We start from the raw sequence: 15,763 nt of genomic DNA, 5'->3' as shown, positions 1-15,763 counted from the left end.
TACACACCTTGCCTGGCATTGATTGGGGCAGTTGGCTCAACTTTTGAAACTAATTGCTAACTGGACCCAACGAAGGACTTTGAATCAGAGAATTGAGTACCAGTTTATATGATAACCCATCATCCATGCAGAAGGCTTAGCTTTAGGACTTGATTTCTTGTTGTGATCCTGTGGTGAGATGTTATTAAGAGAAATAGTCTCTCCTAAAGGAGAAGCTGATTTAAACCCCCTCTTGCACTGAGGGGAAAAGCTTGACATACTGTCCATGTTTAAAGGTACATTTCAACAGTGAGTAGAACACACTCTGAAAATGTAAGCAAACAATATGCTGTTTAAAAATACAGCTGCAAAATATTTCACTTTTTTTTTTAAATAAAGAAAGCAAGTTCCCAAGGATCAATGTGAGATAAAAGAGAAAGACACACAGGGGACATCAGAGTTTGCCAGGAGGAGAAGTGGGGAAGGCAGCAACACTTTCTGCTGTGGGGTGTGTTAGTCTGATGAGTTGCTGTCCAGGGAAGCAGTAATAACTTGGGTCTCATTGCAAGCTAGGCTGGACTAACACTAAATGATGGTGCTGCTTTGAGGAAGACGCTTTTCTATCCCCACTGGGCCCCTCAGTGGCAGCTTCAATAAGAGGAGAAAAGGTAAAAGGATGAATTCCCTTGCCTGGCACAAAACACAGTCATGGGGTTCACTCAGCTTCTGGGTGCAGACAGAGCCAAGGTCTCTGCCCTTTCTCTGCCTCAGCTGGGTCTTATCCAGAAGCTCCGTGACCATCTTAGTACGGCATGGTCAACAAGCTGTTGTGAGTCAAGGTACATTAGTTTTAGCCTCTGGTGATCTTGGAGGCGGTGGGACACAGCTCATCTGGCCTTTGCAGTGTCCCTCCTTTGGAGATGGAGAGCTCACATCCTTTGCTATTAATTCTGCTATGCCTTTTGCCGCTATCAAATCTGGGTTTCTGCAGTTGTATGGTGGCCTGCCAGGCTGTTGCCCTAATTTTGCTTTTCCCCTTTGTATCCCATATGCAGAGAAGCAGAGGGAGCTGGCTCGGAAAGGCTCCCTGAAGAACGGCAACATGGGAAGCCCAGTTAATCAGCAGCCCAAGAAGAACAACGTGATGGCACGAACAAGGTAAAGGGCTGGAAAAGCACTCAGCTGTGCTCTGAGCTGCAATCCCTAATGGCCGTAGGATGGGCAAGGACGACGTTTGTTGCCACTCACCTACTGCCAAACACACTGCAGTAGAGGTCATGTCCCTTCCCGGAGCTGGCAGGCCTAAATGCTCTGTGCTGTGTTGTATCCCATCCCCTGGGGGGATGCAAGGACAGCTGAGCCCAGGACTGGTGATAGTGCAGCCTTGCAGGAGGCAGAAGCAGCCCAGCGTGGTCAAAATCAGGGGTTTGAGGTGGCTGTCTTGCATGTTCTGGGTAGCCTCATGTAACACATAATCCTGCCAGCGGGAGAGGTACGGTGCTGCTTCATGTAATGCAGACTGGTCTAGAGCTTAGTTCTGCCTTGGCTGCTTTTATCGCAGTAGGTCCCCTGCTCCTTTTTGATGATGACCCCTTCCCCATACTGATTGACTTAAAGAGCGCTTGTAAATAATCCCTCTTTTTGTGCTTTGCTATACACCTCCTCCGCACTTTGAACAGCATGGTCATACTTTGCTGGAGCTGCTTTGGCACATCTCTGTATGGCAGAGTATCAGACAGTGCTACAGACTGCTGTAATCAAAGATGTTCCTGGCTGAATACTTTCTTTTAGAGTATTTCTGTCTTTTCCATGCAACCTTCAGCATACCAATGTATTGTTTACCTGCATTCAGGAGGCAGGAACTCCCCTGAGCCCAAGGGATTGCTCGCTTTGCGTGCTACTAGAAAGGTGGCAGTTTTCAGTGGAGGACCTCACTTAAAATGGCAGAAGAATCTGTGTGAATGCTGGGTGTTCACTGATGGATGGGAAAGTTGCATGGATTACCATACATTAAGTAGAACAGGAGCTGCAGGTCAGAGCCTCTCTGTATGCAACACATCCAACAGATGAGGTTCCTTGTTCACATTAATTCTCAATACCCAAGTAAGTAGTCATAAATCATGCCAGGACTTTGGCAAGTTTTATGTGTAAGCCCCTGCAATGTTGGTGGAATATGCTGCATTGCTCCCTGCTCTGTGTTTGGTTGTTGAGACCATATAAAGGAGCCAGGCCCTTCATGGCAGCGAGAAATTCAGCAAATGCTCTCAGCTGGGTTTTCCACACCCATTGTTCCTCCTTGTCTTCCAAATACAAGCTGGAAAGACTTGGTTTCTTTTGGCAATGGGCTGCATGCCAGCTTCCCCAGAGGAATGGTAACAGATTTGCTGGTTGAGAGAGATAGAAACACTGAAATCGGTGGAGGAAGATGGTAAGGGAGAGAAGATGGGGTAAGTACAGGTGCCTACCTGTAAAATTAGTGACTTCTGCTTGGAGAGGTTGTTGTTTCCAAGCTGCTGATGGAAAGAAGAGTGATTTGAGTGGGGAAGAGCAGAGCAGTGACACCTATTGACAAAAACTTTCCAGCAGCCAGCTCAGTTTTATTCCTTTTGTGGACATCTGCGCACTGTTCAGAGGTCATGTGGACCCCTCCACAGCCAAGCACAGCCTGCTGGCAGTAGACTTGCTTTTCTTAGTTACTTTTCACACAGCTTTTAGAACCATCCGTTGGGATCTGCAAAACATAGGTTTCCAGCCACTGCTTTAGTAGCAGATGTAGCCAAGCTCCGTTGTTGCCATATGGCTGAGAGGTGTCTGGCACAAGGTCTCACCGGACCAAGTCCCTTCATCCCCCATCTCCCTTGGCTTTCTGGGAATCAAGCTGCACCACAGGCACAGTACTAATAATATGTCAGAATGCTTCAGTCTGTCTTGCTGCAGACAGGGCAACCCCAGGAAGGCAGAAATGCCACAAGCTTGTCCAAGCAGCTTCTTTTCACAGTATAATATGATGGTTGCAGTATAATGGGAGATACTCCAGTGGGATACACTGCAAAACATCCAGGTTATGGTTTAAGTCTGAACTGTTGGCCTCCTCTGGTCTCTGCAGGAGGAGAATAAGCTAAAACCATTTCCCCCTTTTTAACAGTTCTGCTGTTATCATCGAATATGTTTGCCTCCAATTCAGGCAAACCACACTGCCTCTCCTAGTCTCGTCTCTACCTCCTCCTCCTTCCCCAAGGCTTCTGTTCTGTATTATCTGCATGTATTTCTGACATCCAGCCTCTACTAGCAGGTTGCCTTCACCATTTGGTCTTCTCCTGGGGCAGGGGCACGGCCAACCTTAGAGGTGAAAGGATCTGGATCCATAACATGCTCAGTCTCCATAAGAGCAAATAAAATGTGAACAAGGTTGGAGTCACGCTGGCATGCTTGCTATGAGCACAGGCAGAGCCCACAATACCATCCGCACCTCTTGGGCACAGCCAGATATTGCAGTCCAGTCTGGGGATAACCTAAACTTGGATTTACGTCATAACATAGTTCATGTTAAGTGAGCAAAAACACCGACACAAGAAGTTTATATTGGGACAGCTGTGGGTGAAAGCAGCTACAACTGCTACTTGGCTTTTTTCCTAGGACAGTGGGAAGTGAAAATAAAGACAATCAGGATGTGAGGGAAAGACTTAGATCAGGGGCAGAGACATTATTACGGTTTTTGTCTGTTGCAGAAAATTTGAAGTTGTGTGTTATTAAGAAAGAAGACATTTCTCAAAAAAAAAAATCTAGTGTTTTTTTTTAATCAAGTAAATAGCACCACAAAGCATTCTTCTCTTAGATCCTCCAGTAGTGCTGTGCTCACTCATGATATAGTAACAACTGTCAGTGAATATATATGGAGTAGTTTCATGGAACTACAAGCCTGTCAGTCTGACCTCAGTGCCGGGGAAGGTTATGGAGCAGATCATCCCAAGTGCCATCATGCAGCACGTACAGGCCAACGAGCCCATCGGGCCCAGCCAGCATGGGTTTATGAAAGGCAGGTCCTGCTGGACCAACCTGATCTCCTTCCATGACAGGGTGACCCACTCAGTGGCTGAGGGAAAGGTGGTGGTTGTTGTCCACTGGGACTACAGTAAAGCTTCTGACACCATTTCCCTCAGCATTCTCCTGGAGAAACTGGCTGCCCATGGCCTGGGCAGGCATACTCTGTGCTGGGTAATAAACTGGTTGAGTGGCTGGGCCCAAAGGGTGGTGGTGAATGGAGTTAAATCCAGTTGGCAGTCAGTCACAAGCGGTGTTCCCCAGGGCTCAGTACTGGAGCCAGTTCTGTTCAACTTCTTTATCAAAGAGGGGATAGAGGGCACCCTCAGTACATTCACAGACAACACCAAGTTGGGCAGGATTGTTGATCTGGTTGAGCGTGGGAAGGCTCTACAGAGGGACCTGGACAGGCAGATTGATGGGCCGAGGCCAATTGTATGAGGTTCAACAAGGCCATGCAGTGCTACAGGCTTGGGGAAGGGTGGCTGGAAAGCTGCCTGGCAGAAAAGAACCTGGGGGTGTTGGTTGACAGGCTGGGTTCAGGGTTGGGCCCCTCACTCCCAGAAGGACATGGAGGGGCTGGAGCATGTCCAGAGAAGGACAACAAAGCTGATGAGGGGTCTGGAGGCCAAGGCTGATGGGGATCAGCTGGGGAAGCTGGGGGTGTTCAGCCTGGAGTAGAGGAGGCTGAGGGGAGACCTTATGGCTCCCTACAACTGCCTGACAGGAGGGGGCAGTGAGGTGGGGTTTGGTCTCTTCTGCCAAGTAACAGGGGATAGGACGAGGGGAAATGGCCTCAAATTGTGCCAGGTGAGGTTTAGATTGGATGTTAGGAAAGCTTTCTTCCCTGAAAGGGTTGTCAAGCATTGGACCAGGCTGCCCAGGGAAGTGGTGGAGTCCCCATCCCTGGAGGTATTTAAAAGATGGGTAGCTGCGGTGCTTAGGGACATGGTTTAGTGGTCAACTTGGTAGTGTTAGGTTAATGGTTGGACTGGGTGATCTTAGAGGTCTTTTCCAACCTAAATGATTCTATGATTCTGTAACTTGAAAACTGGAGAACAAGAATGGAAGTCAGTACTTCTGATATCTGTATGGTCAAGCTGCTGCTGCCAGATTACAGCTTCAGTTCCAGTTCTTTGCTTCTTGACTTCCTTCCTACTTGCTTCAGGAGCAGAAGGATCGTCCCAGTGCTATGAGAAGAGGTATTGAATTTTGCAAGTGGATCCCATTTTCTCCAGTTGCCTGCAGTTGGAAGTTCTGCATCAGTTTTAAAATTAATTTAAAATTAATTTATTTAATCTTGTATTTCAATTAATACAGTAAGAAAATACAGTTAGTCACAAACCTATATATCTGCTTTATGGTAACATTTGATACATTTTACTCTCCCTGAACCTGCCCATCTTCAGTGCCTGGCAGGCCTTTGTATTCCCATAATTGTAATGGCTTCCTGAAATTTTTCGAGCACAAACAGAAAAACATTTCAGGTAGTTAGAGAGCAGTTGGAGCATGGATGAGCTGAATTATGATCTTTAGATTTGTATTTCCCAAACTCTTAGCGAAGCATCATTGTGAGTCATTGTGTGTTGTTAAAGACCAGTTCTCCATTTGGGAGAGAACCTGAGTTAACCCACTGAATGAGGAGATTTTCATCACTCTTACAGTTCTTAGCCGCTGAACATAGAATCTTATTCCATTTGCTCAGTTCGGTTGATTTTAAATAGGAACCAAAGTCTTTGCACAGTTTTGTGGATGGAAGACCTCTGTTGTGAACTAGATGCCATTGTATTAATGCATTTTCCTTACCCTAGAAGCTCTGAAGCCTGTATTTAATTTCACAAACTCGCTCAGGCAATTAAAGGTGCAAAGTCATCATCAGCCTTCATCAGTAACGTTTCTGGTGACATGAAAGTCATTATAAAATAAAGGGATTTTAAAAGTGCTAGTCTGACTGGACTGTTACTCTGCACACACCAGCTCATATTTCTCATCTTACTAAATTTAGGACTGAGAGCTCGGAAGTGTTCTGTTGGGGGAGGCTGGGTAGGGACTCAGGCAGTAAGAGCTCATCCCTGATTTCCAATAGTAGAATAGTAGGAGCACTAAGCTTCTGCCTTCCCCTAGCCTCCTTCTCCTGTTTACTTCCTGCTAGTGTCATGTACTCATTGCTAGGAAAAAAAAAGCAACACAAAAATGAGCAATCTGATACAACAAGCAGTACAGGTTCACCAGAGTGAAGCCCAGAGTGTCCCAATGTTTTTTTCTTCCAGGGAGGAGCACGTTCCCAAGGTATGTCGAGCGTTCATCCCTGGGAAACTGCTCTAAGCTTCCCAGAGACAGCTCGCGTCCTCTGAATTGTACCCATTTAAACATCTTCACCAATAAGGGAGGGCTTGCAAGGAAGTGAAACAGGGAAAGCCTAACTATCATATAGCTTTGCCCTGGACTACATGTGGTACTGAGCTTTACTGTGTGGTTAACAGACAACATTTAATTGTTTCAGGCTCGTCGTTCCCAATAAAGGCTATTCATCATTAGACCAGAGTCCAGATGAAAAGCCCCTGGTAGCCCTGGATACGGACAGGTATGCAAAGTGTTAATAAGATGATATACATTGTGGTGCAAGCAAGTTTTCATGCCAGAGTGCAGCGCTGAAGCTAACTCCTGCGGAAACGGCTCTTGCAGGCTTGCTGTGCCCTTTGGCATGTGCCGTAACTGGGGTCTGTGTGTGTCAACAAGTAGGAGACGTGAGTAAAGAGCACTGTGATGGAAAGGTCTGAGGGTCACAGATGGAAGTTGCTGTCCAGGCTCCCTTGATGTAACTTCTCTGTGCCTCAAGAACAGCAACAGCTTCACGGCACGAGAAAGAAGGGTTAACCAGGGAATACAGGTCTCTCTAACTGTTGTTTCCTTCTTTGCTATATGTTGTCCTTCCCTGCAGTGATGATGACTTTGACATGTCCAGATATTCCTCTTCGGGATACTCATCAGCTGAGGTGAGTTATACTCTCTCCTGCCATCCTTGCCATGAATGCTAATAGTAGAGCAGCCAGAAATGGCTTAGAGTGGCTTTGTACTGCCAGAAATGGCTACACAACGAATTTACCAGTGGTGTACACTCTGTGAGTCTGGAAGGGGCCATGGCAGAAACTGTGTCGTGTTTCTTTCTTCCCTGGTGATCCAGTTGGCTCCATCCCCACACTGCCATGGCACAGAGATCTGCCTGTCGGCTGTTTTCACAGCTACCTTTGGCTTCACTCGAGCTTTTCCCAGTTCTGCTTAGCCCTGCAGTGTTGGCCCATGTGGTGCAAAAGCATCAACTTGTCTGTCACGCCAGTTCAGCAACTGTATGCTTGCCAAGGACACAAATAAAGGATCTGAGGGTGTGCTGTGATTTCCAGTTCTTGGGGCTGTCAGGGTCACCCAGTGCGTGTTTACTTGGAGCAGGCAGAAATTCCAGGGAGGACTTGCAGATGTGAACTCTTGCCCTTTCAAAGAGAAGAGGCAGGAAGCTCAGGCTTGTTAATCCCTCTACATTGTTTCTGAATATATTCCCAAGCTGCCTCCTGAACTAGTTGCTCAGCCTCTGGCTACTGCTTCTGCAGGATCTGATTTTACATCCAGGGTGCTGAGCAGCCATTCTGCACACAAGCTGCTAGGAACTCTTCCCCCTTGTATCCCTCCCTTGGGCAGAATACATCTGAAACACAGAGAAGTGGACAAGAGCAAGGACCATATCAAATGGTTTGGGCTGTCTCTGGGCCCTGATGAAGTAAGTGCTGTTCACCCAGATCTGGTTAGACAGCACTTGGGTCTGAGATTACAAAGAGCCAAGAGGCTTTACCACCTTTCAACTGCTATAGTGTGCCCCAGACTGAGAGGAGGGACTGCCCAGCTCCCACTTGGTTTATTAACATTATTATTACATTACATTAAATGAGGGCTTGTCTTCACGGAAAGATTATTCCAGAATAAAATAGTTTATCAGCTTGCTACTCTGGAATATCTCACACTAGGTATTTCTGTTCTGGGAGATGCTAAAACAGAAGGCAGCCCTCACCTTAGTGGTCGAAAACTTTCATTAGTGGAGCAGCTGCTAATGATGGGGAAATATATTTGAGAATAAGGGACCTCCTTCATCTTCTGACCATCTGTCATGGTTTAACCCTGGCCAGCAGCTCAGCCCCACACAACCGCTTCCTCGTCCCCCCCCGGTGGGATGGGAGAGAGAATCAGAAGACTAAAAATGAGAAAACTCATGGGTTGAGGTAATGACAGTTTAACAGGGAAAGCAAAAGCGATGCTTGCAAGCAAAGCAGAACAAGGAGTTCATTCCTTCCTTCCCATCAGCAGGCAGGGGTTCAGCCATCCCCAGGAAAGCAGGGCTCCATCACACATGACAGTCCCTTGGGAAGACAAACGCCATCACTCCAAACATCCCCCCTTCCTTCTTCCCCCAGCTGTATATGCTGAGCATGACATCGTATGGTGTGGGCTATCCCTGGGATCAGTTGGGGTCAGCTGTCCTGGCCATGTCCCCTCCCAGCTTCCTGTGCTCCCCCAACCTCCTCACTGGTGGGGTGGGGTGAGGAGCAGAAAAGGCCTTGGCTTCTGTGTCAGCCCTGCTCAGCAGCAGTGAAAACATCCCTGGGTTATCAGCACTGTTTCCAGCACAGACCCAAAACATAGCCCCATACTGGCTACTGTGAAGAAAATTAACCACCCCCAAAACCAGCACACCATCAGAAGTAAGAAGTCTCAAGTGTTTGACTGTTTGTCTCTTTGTCTGTAGCAGATCAACCAAGACTTGAACATCCAGCTGCTAAAGGATGGGTACCGGTTAGATGAGATCCCAGATGATGAGGACCTCGACCTAATTCCCCCTAAATCGGTCAACCCTACCTGCATGTGTTGCCAAGCCACCTCCTCCACCGCCTGTCACATCCAGTAGTGAGGCCGGCAGGCTGTGATCAGTGCTTTCCACTATAACTGTAAAACTTAACAGCCATTGCTTCCTCCTATGGTAGGACGTGCACCTCTTTGTGTTCATGGAGCCAGGAGAAACCAAAAAATTCATTTTATGATTGGTTGATAAGTTATTTTAAACTATGGTTAAACAAAAGAGAACTTGCTCAAAGTGCCAGGCAGTGCCTGGCAGAGCTGACTGGTCTGGAGAGCAAATGCAGAGGGGTCCAGAGATACCTCCTTGGTTTGTGTAGGCACTGGGGATGTTGTAAAAGTGTCTATTCCAGAATGGGAAGGGTCAGATGGGGCTGCAGGTAATCCTGCCCACCAAAACCAATCCATCTGCAAGATCAAGGGTGAGTCTGATGGGTCAGGGGGTTTTACCAGCGAGAGAAGGTCAGTTCTTTGTTCATTCACTAAACCTGTTTCATTTGCATAACTAAAATGATACTGTAACTGGGGCACATGAATGGGAACAGAGCAGGGCATCCTTCCTTGTGGCAAGGCTAGCCAGGACTAGCATGACACCATTCATTCACTTGCGAAGAGGATGAATAGGTGGCATTTCACTGTGAGTCAGTACTAGCTACAGCTGTCATGTCACATACCCGATGCAATCCACCCTTAGCTCCACATTAAATTATCACCAAACACATCAGATTCGATCTGCAATCCATCCGTGCTCTCCAGGGATTCAGTCCTTGCCCAAGAATACCATACTCCTGAGTTCAGTCCAGTCACGTACACTGACTTCAGCCTATACTTAATTCGCATGAGACCCATCAGCTTCCAAAAATCTTTAACTTTGTACAACTAAGAAAAAATGAGTCCTGCATGAGACAGGGCTAGAGCTGTATGGTCTGAAGGTCAGTGCCGGAAAAGCTAGTTGAAGAAAGCACATTTTTACAGTGCTCAACTGTTGATATTCTCTTGACACTGCATCTCTTGGTGCCTGTGGGAGAGATTTGTTAATTTGGAAGGCATCTGTGTGGTGGTGTCAGACTTCAGGGGAGTTTTCAGCAACAGCACGATTATAAACAGCTTCAGCTGAAAAAAAAAACGTGAGAGGAAACTACTGTTTATCCCACCTCTGCTCACTTGTGAACCAGGCTTGGTCTGTGTTAGAGCTGTTCCACGTCTGGAGCCATTGTGTTTATTTGGTGCTGGAACAGTCAGGAAACCTGGCATTACATTAGGCTGCTGGACTGAATTGCCAGTTCACCAGCAGAGTATTTGAAATGCAAAATCATTTCTGGAATTAGGAAATTAGTATCCTCTCCCTGGCCAGGTCTTGCACTGCTGGCTTCAGCATATGCAGGGCTCTGGTGAGGGATGGGCTGGTGTTGAATTCTTTTGCCCCAGGCACAACTGTGTGTTTTCCTGCCCTGCCAGGAAGAAAGACCACCTGCCTTGGGTCATCACTTGCTTTATAGCCTGGGGAAGGGAAAAATTGAGAGCAATTCTGAGCTTTCCATCAGAATTCCTGAGTCACAAGGCAGAGCCTGAGCTCCACCCCAACAGACAGATCCCTCATCTCAAATCTGCATGAAGTGAGCTGCATCTTTAATAAGTCCTCTTCATGATTAGGGAGATCTATTTAACATGCTGGGGTTTCACTCTGTGCAGTGCAAAGCAGGATACCATCCACAGTGTGAGCAAAAGAGCAGGCACACAAGATTGCTGGGCTTTATTATTCACTAGCTGGTATGTGCAACTGTTAAAGCTATGTTTGCTCCCCCTCCCTAAAACAGCACGGCTGCCACCCTGGCTCCAGGCCATAGGAAGAATGAGCAGTGCTGTTCACTGAGCATCCGTGCCTCCTCCTGCAGAAGTGCTGGTTAACTCACCAGCTCCCCTAGGAAGAGTGTTCCTCAAGTGAATTCCTCTCCCTTTCTCACCACCTGGTAATGCCGAGGGGGGAATATTTCCAAAATGTTTCTAAAGAAGCACAAAGCATCAGGTCTCCAATTCTTCACTTCTTCCTTTGTGTGCCTGCTTTACTCGCCAGTGCTAGCTCAGGTTGAGGTTAGTAAGTTGTCTGGAGGTCGAGGAAGAGCTCTAACAACACTGTGTAGAGAGAAAAAGGGAAAAAAGATTCCTTAAGGAGTCTTATTTTTTTAATAGGGGATGTAGTCAAAACCTCACAAACACCATGGTCAAACCAAATCCTACAGGACATGACTGAGTCTTTAAATCTTCACTCTTATGAAGAGGGACTTTGCAGTTCAGCATCGGTACCATGCAACATCTTCATGGCATTTATCCTCCTGGGTCAGCCTCTGTGCCTTCCAGCTGGGCTGTGCAATCTCGGCCATTCCCACAGCCCTTGATCAGGAGCTCGGAGCATTTCAGTGTGCCTGCTGGAGCAACAAGCCATCCGTTTACATGGGTCAGTCATGGAGGACAGCAGGTCCCACAGGTCTCCATCATGCTGCTGTCATGTTCTGTCTAAGACAGAATGAGTCTTGCTGACATTGTATCTTCGAGGGCTAATGCCTACCCTCTGAAGGACAGACCTTCCCTGATAACCACTGCCTCACGGCACCACAACCAAGTCCTTTTATTGGCCCCATTGCTGGTTTTTGCCTGCCACATGCCCTGAGGCATTCCTCAACTCCGCAGCCCTGAAACTGCCCTTAGCCCTTTGCATTGTGTGATGTGCATCTGCTTCTAGCACAACCCTTTAGGGAGGGAGGGAAATGAATTTAAGTGTCACACCCAGTGCTTCCTGTAAATACAGACTGAAGCACAGGCCAAGTGTTTTTCCCTGTGCACAGGAGTTGTTTGCACAAATAGCTGGTTTGGCATGACAGTACAGGACCATAAAATGGCAATTTTTTGGCTTCTCCTCTCTATGCTTTGTGTTCATATATTTTATTAGGGGAATAAAGTAGAAAGGGTGGGGAAAAGTAGTTACCTGTGTAGGGTCATTATCAGGAAGGCTGAATGGATTAAGGCAATGCACTTGTGGCTATCATAGAAAATTGAACACTAACCCTTCTGAACTGCAGCCCCTTAAACAGGTTATGACCATGCGGCATGTTTGTTGGCTCGTTATGGAATGTGGTGGACAGCCCATCAGTATGTGTTAACCGCAGATTGGGCTTGCTCCCCCCATCTGGTCTCATGTTCACACCTTTGCTTCAGCCAGAAGGTTTTCCCCGCGCCCTCGTTGGGAGGTTACGCTGTGGTGCCTCTCTGGGAAGGTGCATAGATACATTGCCATTCTGGCACTGCTCTCCCTAGACCAGTCTCTGCTGCCATGGCCTGGAGAAGGCAAAAGCAAAGAGTACGGACCCTGACTCTCTGTCATGGCATTATAAAGTCCTAAAATCTGCATAGCTGCTGGGGACTCTCCTAAATGCAGATTGCATGCAAGAAAGCAAATTTTTCCTTGTTCCAGTCTTTGCACCAAACCAGATGGTCTTCTCAGGCCCCATTTTCAGTCCAAAGTTGTACAGAATATCAAGGGGAGAAGCACCATGGGGTATGAAAGGCTGCATCGCTATCCATCTAAATTACCACGCAAACAGGATTTAAGGATATTGATGCTGGTGCCTCCACAAAGGAATTTGCATTTGATGCCTCCTAAAGCCAGGCTGGCTTTTTGTTAGGTTTTTATGTAATTTTAGTCACCAAATTACCTGAATTTAAGCAAGTCCTTTCCTTTTATCAGATGTTAATTTTGCCCTTTAATATGAGCTGACTTTGAACTGCAGGGTCTCAGCACTCAGCTCTGTCTCTCCAGTCTGCAGACTTCCCATTTCCAGATGTCTGTGTGAGGAGGAACATCCTCCTAGTGTTGAGGAAGGTCTTTTGATAACGTGGTCTAGTCTGCATTTCTAGTGGTTGTGTAATAATAAACTTTGGCTGAAAGGAGGCTGATGTCCAGGTGACCATCCCAAAGGCTCATTTGATGTCTTATCAGCCATATCTTGAAGTCAACCCTGGCAAGAGAGTATCGTATCTGACACTGCATCTCTACATGTACGCTAGGCCATTGGGTCTGCTATGCTGTTCTGGCTGTCTTGCCTGCAGATGCCTTGTGGCTGCAAAAGCAGGCAGCCAAGCCTGCTGCATGGACTTTGAAAGGGACTTCAGGACACTCCCCCCTGGATAGGATGTACTCAGCTGCTTCTGCGTTTGCCTCTCCAGCTCCTTTCCCAAAAGGAGGCACCCGCTCTGCTCACCTGTGTGCTGGCTGACACACTGGTCTGCGATCCTGAGCAGAATCCTTTCCTCCCCGTGCAGACTCTGTCCTCGGGCTGGCCTGCCAGCTCTACAACAGCATGCAGGAGGCTTGAAAAGTACAGCACCCTGTATGTGACTCAACAGAAACATGAAGATGCTTTTGAAGAAAGGAAGGACCCAGCTGGGCACCAGATGGAATGACAGGAAAGGGAAAACAGGCAGTAACTAGAAAGGTTGCCAAGTGCTGTCTTGGCCTAGGGCAGATCCCAGTTGTCCGAATTAATCTATCTCAGTACAGTGCTGATACCAGCAGGAAGCAAAGCTGGCTTTCAGATGCACACACCAGAAACACTGTGTCCCCAGGCTGGCACCGCAGCCGAATACCACTGTGGAGAGTGTGCTGGACCTAGAGCACAGAAATGAGGTCTGGGGTCCCTTGCTGCTGTTGGCACGTGGTACACATTTGCTCTAACCTCAGGCAAGTCACATCCCCTCTTGATGTCCATTCCCTTCGGCAGCACAGGGAAGAAACCTGCCTTTCCAAGGTGCTACCACCACCCTGCATGAACATTGCCAAGTGTGTGGCAGGCACCATTAATAGGATAGCTCTTCAAGCAAGGTGCAAAAGGCATGCTGTAGAAATTTTATGCATATTTTCAAAGTACTACTCTGCTTTCCAGCTTGTGATGTTGCTTGCATGTGCCAGAAGGCTGTGGGGTGGAGGTTAGTAGGGAGATTAAACAGCTTTGGGGGAAGATGTTTGGCAAGGATCTATTTCCTTGTTATTTGGCAGCTGGCTCTCACACAATTGGTGTCTCAATCTGCCTGCTGCCACAAGGAACATGTAAGAAGATTTGGTGGTCCATCAGCACCATCCCCTGCTAGTAGAGTTAAGGAACTTAAGAGTGCAACTGGGATAGCAAGTGCTGGTGAGAGGGAAGAGAGCACTGAAGGGCTCATTTGGGATATTCCCCTGGCAGTTTTGTGCTCGTACTTTTAACATCCATATAATAATTTGAGGGTGTAAACTAGCACTTTTGCTTAGGTGCTTCCTTTCTTTTCTGTTCTCCCTTCAAGCTCACATGGAGGTATGGCCGCTCTTACCTAGAATGAAGGAGGCTTTGTCAGCTGGCTGCCACTTGGCTCAGCCAGCCCAGGCTGCATGTGCCACCAGGAATACACCCTGGCTTTCACCTCTACCACTCTTCAGAGCTGACTTATCACATCAGCCTCCTATTTCTACTTCTCATGTCTCAAAAGAAACATCTGCATAGATGGGCAGGGTCACAGGGCAAGCTGGGCTAGCTTGAGCCCAAGGGGAAGACACAGGAAGGTCTTCATTTTAAGGTGCTTTTCACCTCTAGGAGAACATTGCATCCTTGTCACTTCCTTCCAAGGCTTTCCTGTGAGAGGGGTTGCTCCAGACCTTGAACCACATCTCATCAGACAAACCTGCCTGTCTTACAGAGCCACACAAGGCCTGAAGCAGAAGGACTAGCAATTTAGTGTAGAGGGAGAGGTTGTGACCTGGGATTACCTACAGAAGATTAATGCAGGTTTCTCACAGGGGCTGGTATCTTTATTTTAGCTCCCTGTATTATGCAGTTGAGCTGCTGCATTGCGTCCAAAAAACTACAGCTACATCCCCTCCTTGGCCTCCCTTGACATTGGTGGCAATCCCAGGATCACAGCAGCTAAATGCTGCCTGGCTGAGCACTGCTTTGACAGCTTGCTGGGGAGGCAAAGGTTGGGGACTAATTGAGATTACGTGAAACAGAGCACCATGACCTATGGAACTGTGCAGCAATCTATGCCACAGAGCAGCACGGACACTGGCAGGACAGATTGCAGCTGTCCCTGGTGCCTTTGGAGAGCAGCTCTTCCCATTGCTTCCCAGATGCACTTGCCACTGGTGGTGGCTCTGAGCCTTGTTGTGCCTGGTCTGTGGAGCCATTTCCGAATTAACAAACAGTGATACAGGTGGTGGGATTGCATCAGTGAGTGGTAGGTACAAAAGAAGCCTCATTAAAATGTCTCAGATGTGTCACTGGAAACCAGCGCAGCAGGCACCAGGAAAAGAAAAGGCCACTGAAAGGCCATGCTGAGATAAGTCCCATTACCTGCCGAGATGTTTGCCCTCCTGGAGCAGCATTTCTCCCCTAGTTGCCCATCCAGCTGCCCCAGGTGAGCTCACTGGAAAGCACAGCTCTCCACCTGGGCTGCCTTCTTCTACATCTCAAAAAAAGCTGCGACTCCATTTGTTACCCACTTTCCTCAAGCCCACGTGATTTGGGAGATGTGAAGTTTGTTGGGAGATGTAACACAGATCCACAGAGGGAGCTGGAAAACTTGGACAAGCTCTCTTCACAACAGCCCTTCTGGTTTTTATCACCTTCATCTCCATCCCTGGCTTCCAGATTTCTTTGCTTAGTTTCTTTGCACGGAAAAGCTGCAGTAGGAGCTGTGTTTGGCTTGTAGCTGCCTCTGTCCTGAGACAAAACCAAGGCGGGAGATCCAACAACCATGATGGTGGGTGGGATGGAGAGCAGGTTGGGATTTCTCTTGACCCGCCTGAAGGCTGTGGGGC

At 47.7% G+C, this 15,763-nt stretch overlaps 1 protein-coding gene across 3 annotated transcripts in view; it reads left to right on the top strand.

Moving 5' to 3' along the window:
* FAM219A (family with sequence similarity 219 member A) overlaps window positions 1-15,757 on the top strand; it is a 101,978-nt gene extending 86,221 nt beyond the window's left edge. For 2 of the 3 annotated variants that reach the window (XM_035902719.1, XM_035902717.1), the window contains 4 exons: window positions 1,035-1,137; window positions 6,524-6,604; window positions 6,962-7,016; window positions 8,813-15,757. In XM_035902719.1, the coding sequence (XP_035758612.1) occupies window positions 1,035-1,137; window positions 6,524-6,604; window positions 6,962-7,016; window positions 8,813-8,971 (398 nt within the window). In that variant the 3' untranslated portion in view covers window positions 8,972-15,757. The remainder of the gene's footprint in view (window positions 1-1,034; window positions 1,138-6,523; window positions 6,605-6,961; window positions 7,017-8,812) is intronic. The other variant, XM_035902718.1, reaches the window with a different exon arrangement.
* The last annotated feature ends 6 nt before the right edge of the window (window positions 15,758-15,763 follow it).

This window comes from Egretta garzetta, unplaced genomic scaffold, assembly GCF_000687185.1.
Source record: "Egretta garzetta isolate BGI_Z169 unplaced genomic scaffold, ASM68718v1 scaffold59, whole genome shotgun sequence".
In the NCBI taxonomy this organism is placed as follows: domain Eukaryota; kingdom Metazoa; phylum Chordata; class Aves; order Pelecaniformes; family Ardeidae; genus Egretta; species Egretta garzetta.
The sequence above is the reverse complement of the archived record's forward strand: the minus strand, read 5'-3'. Positions and strand labels throughout refer to the sequence as shown.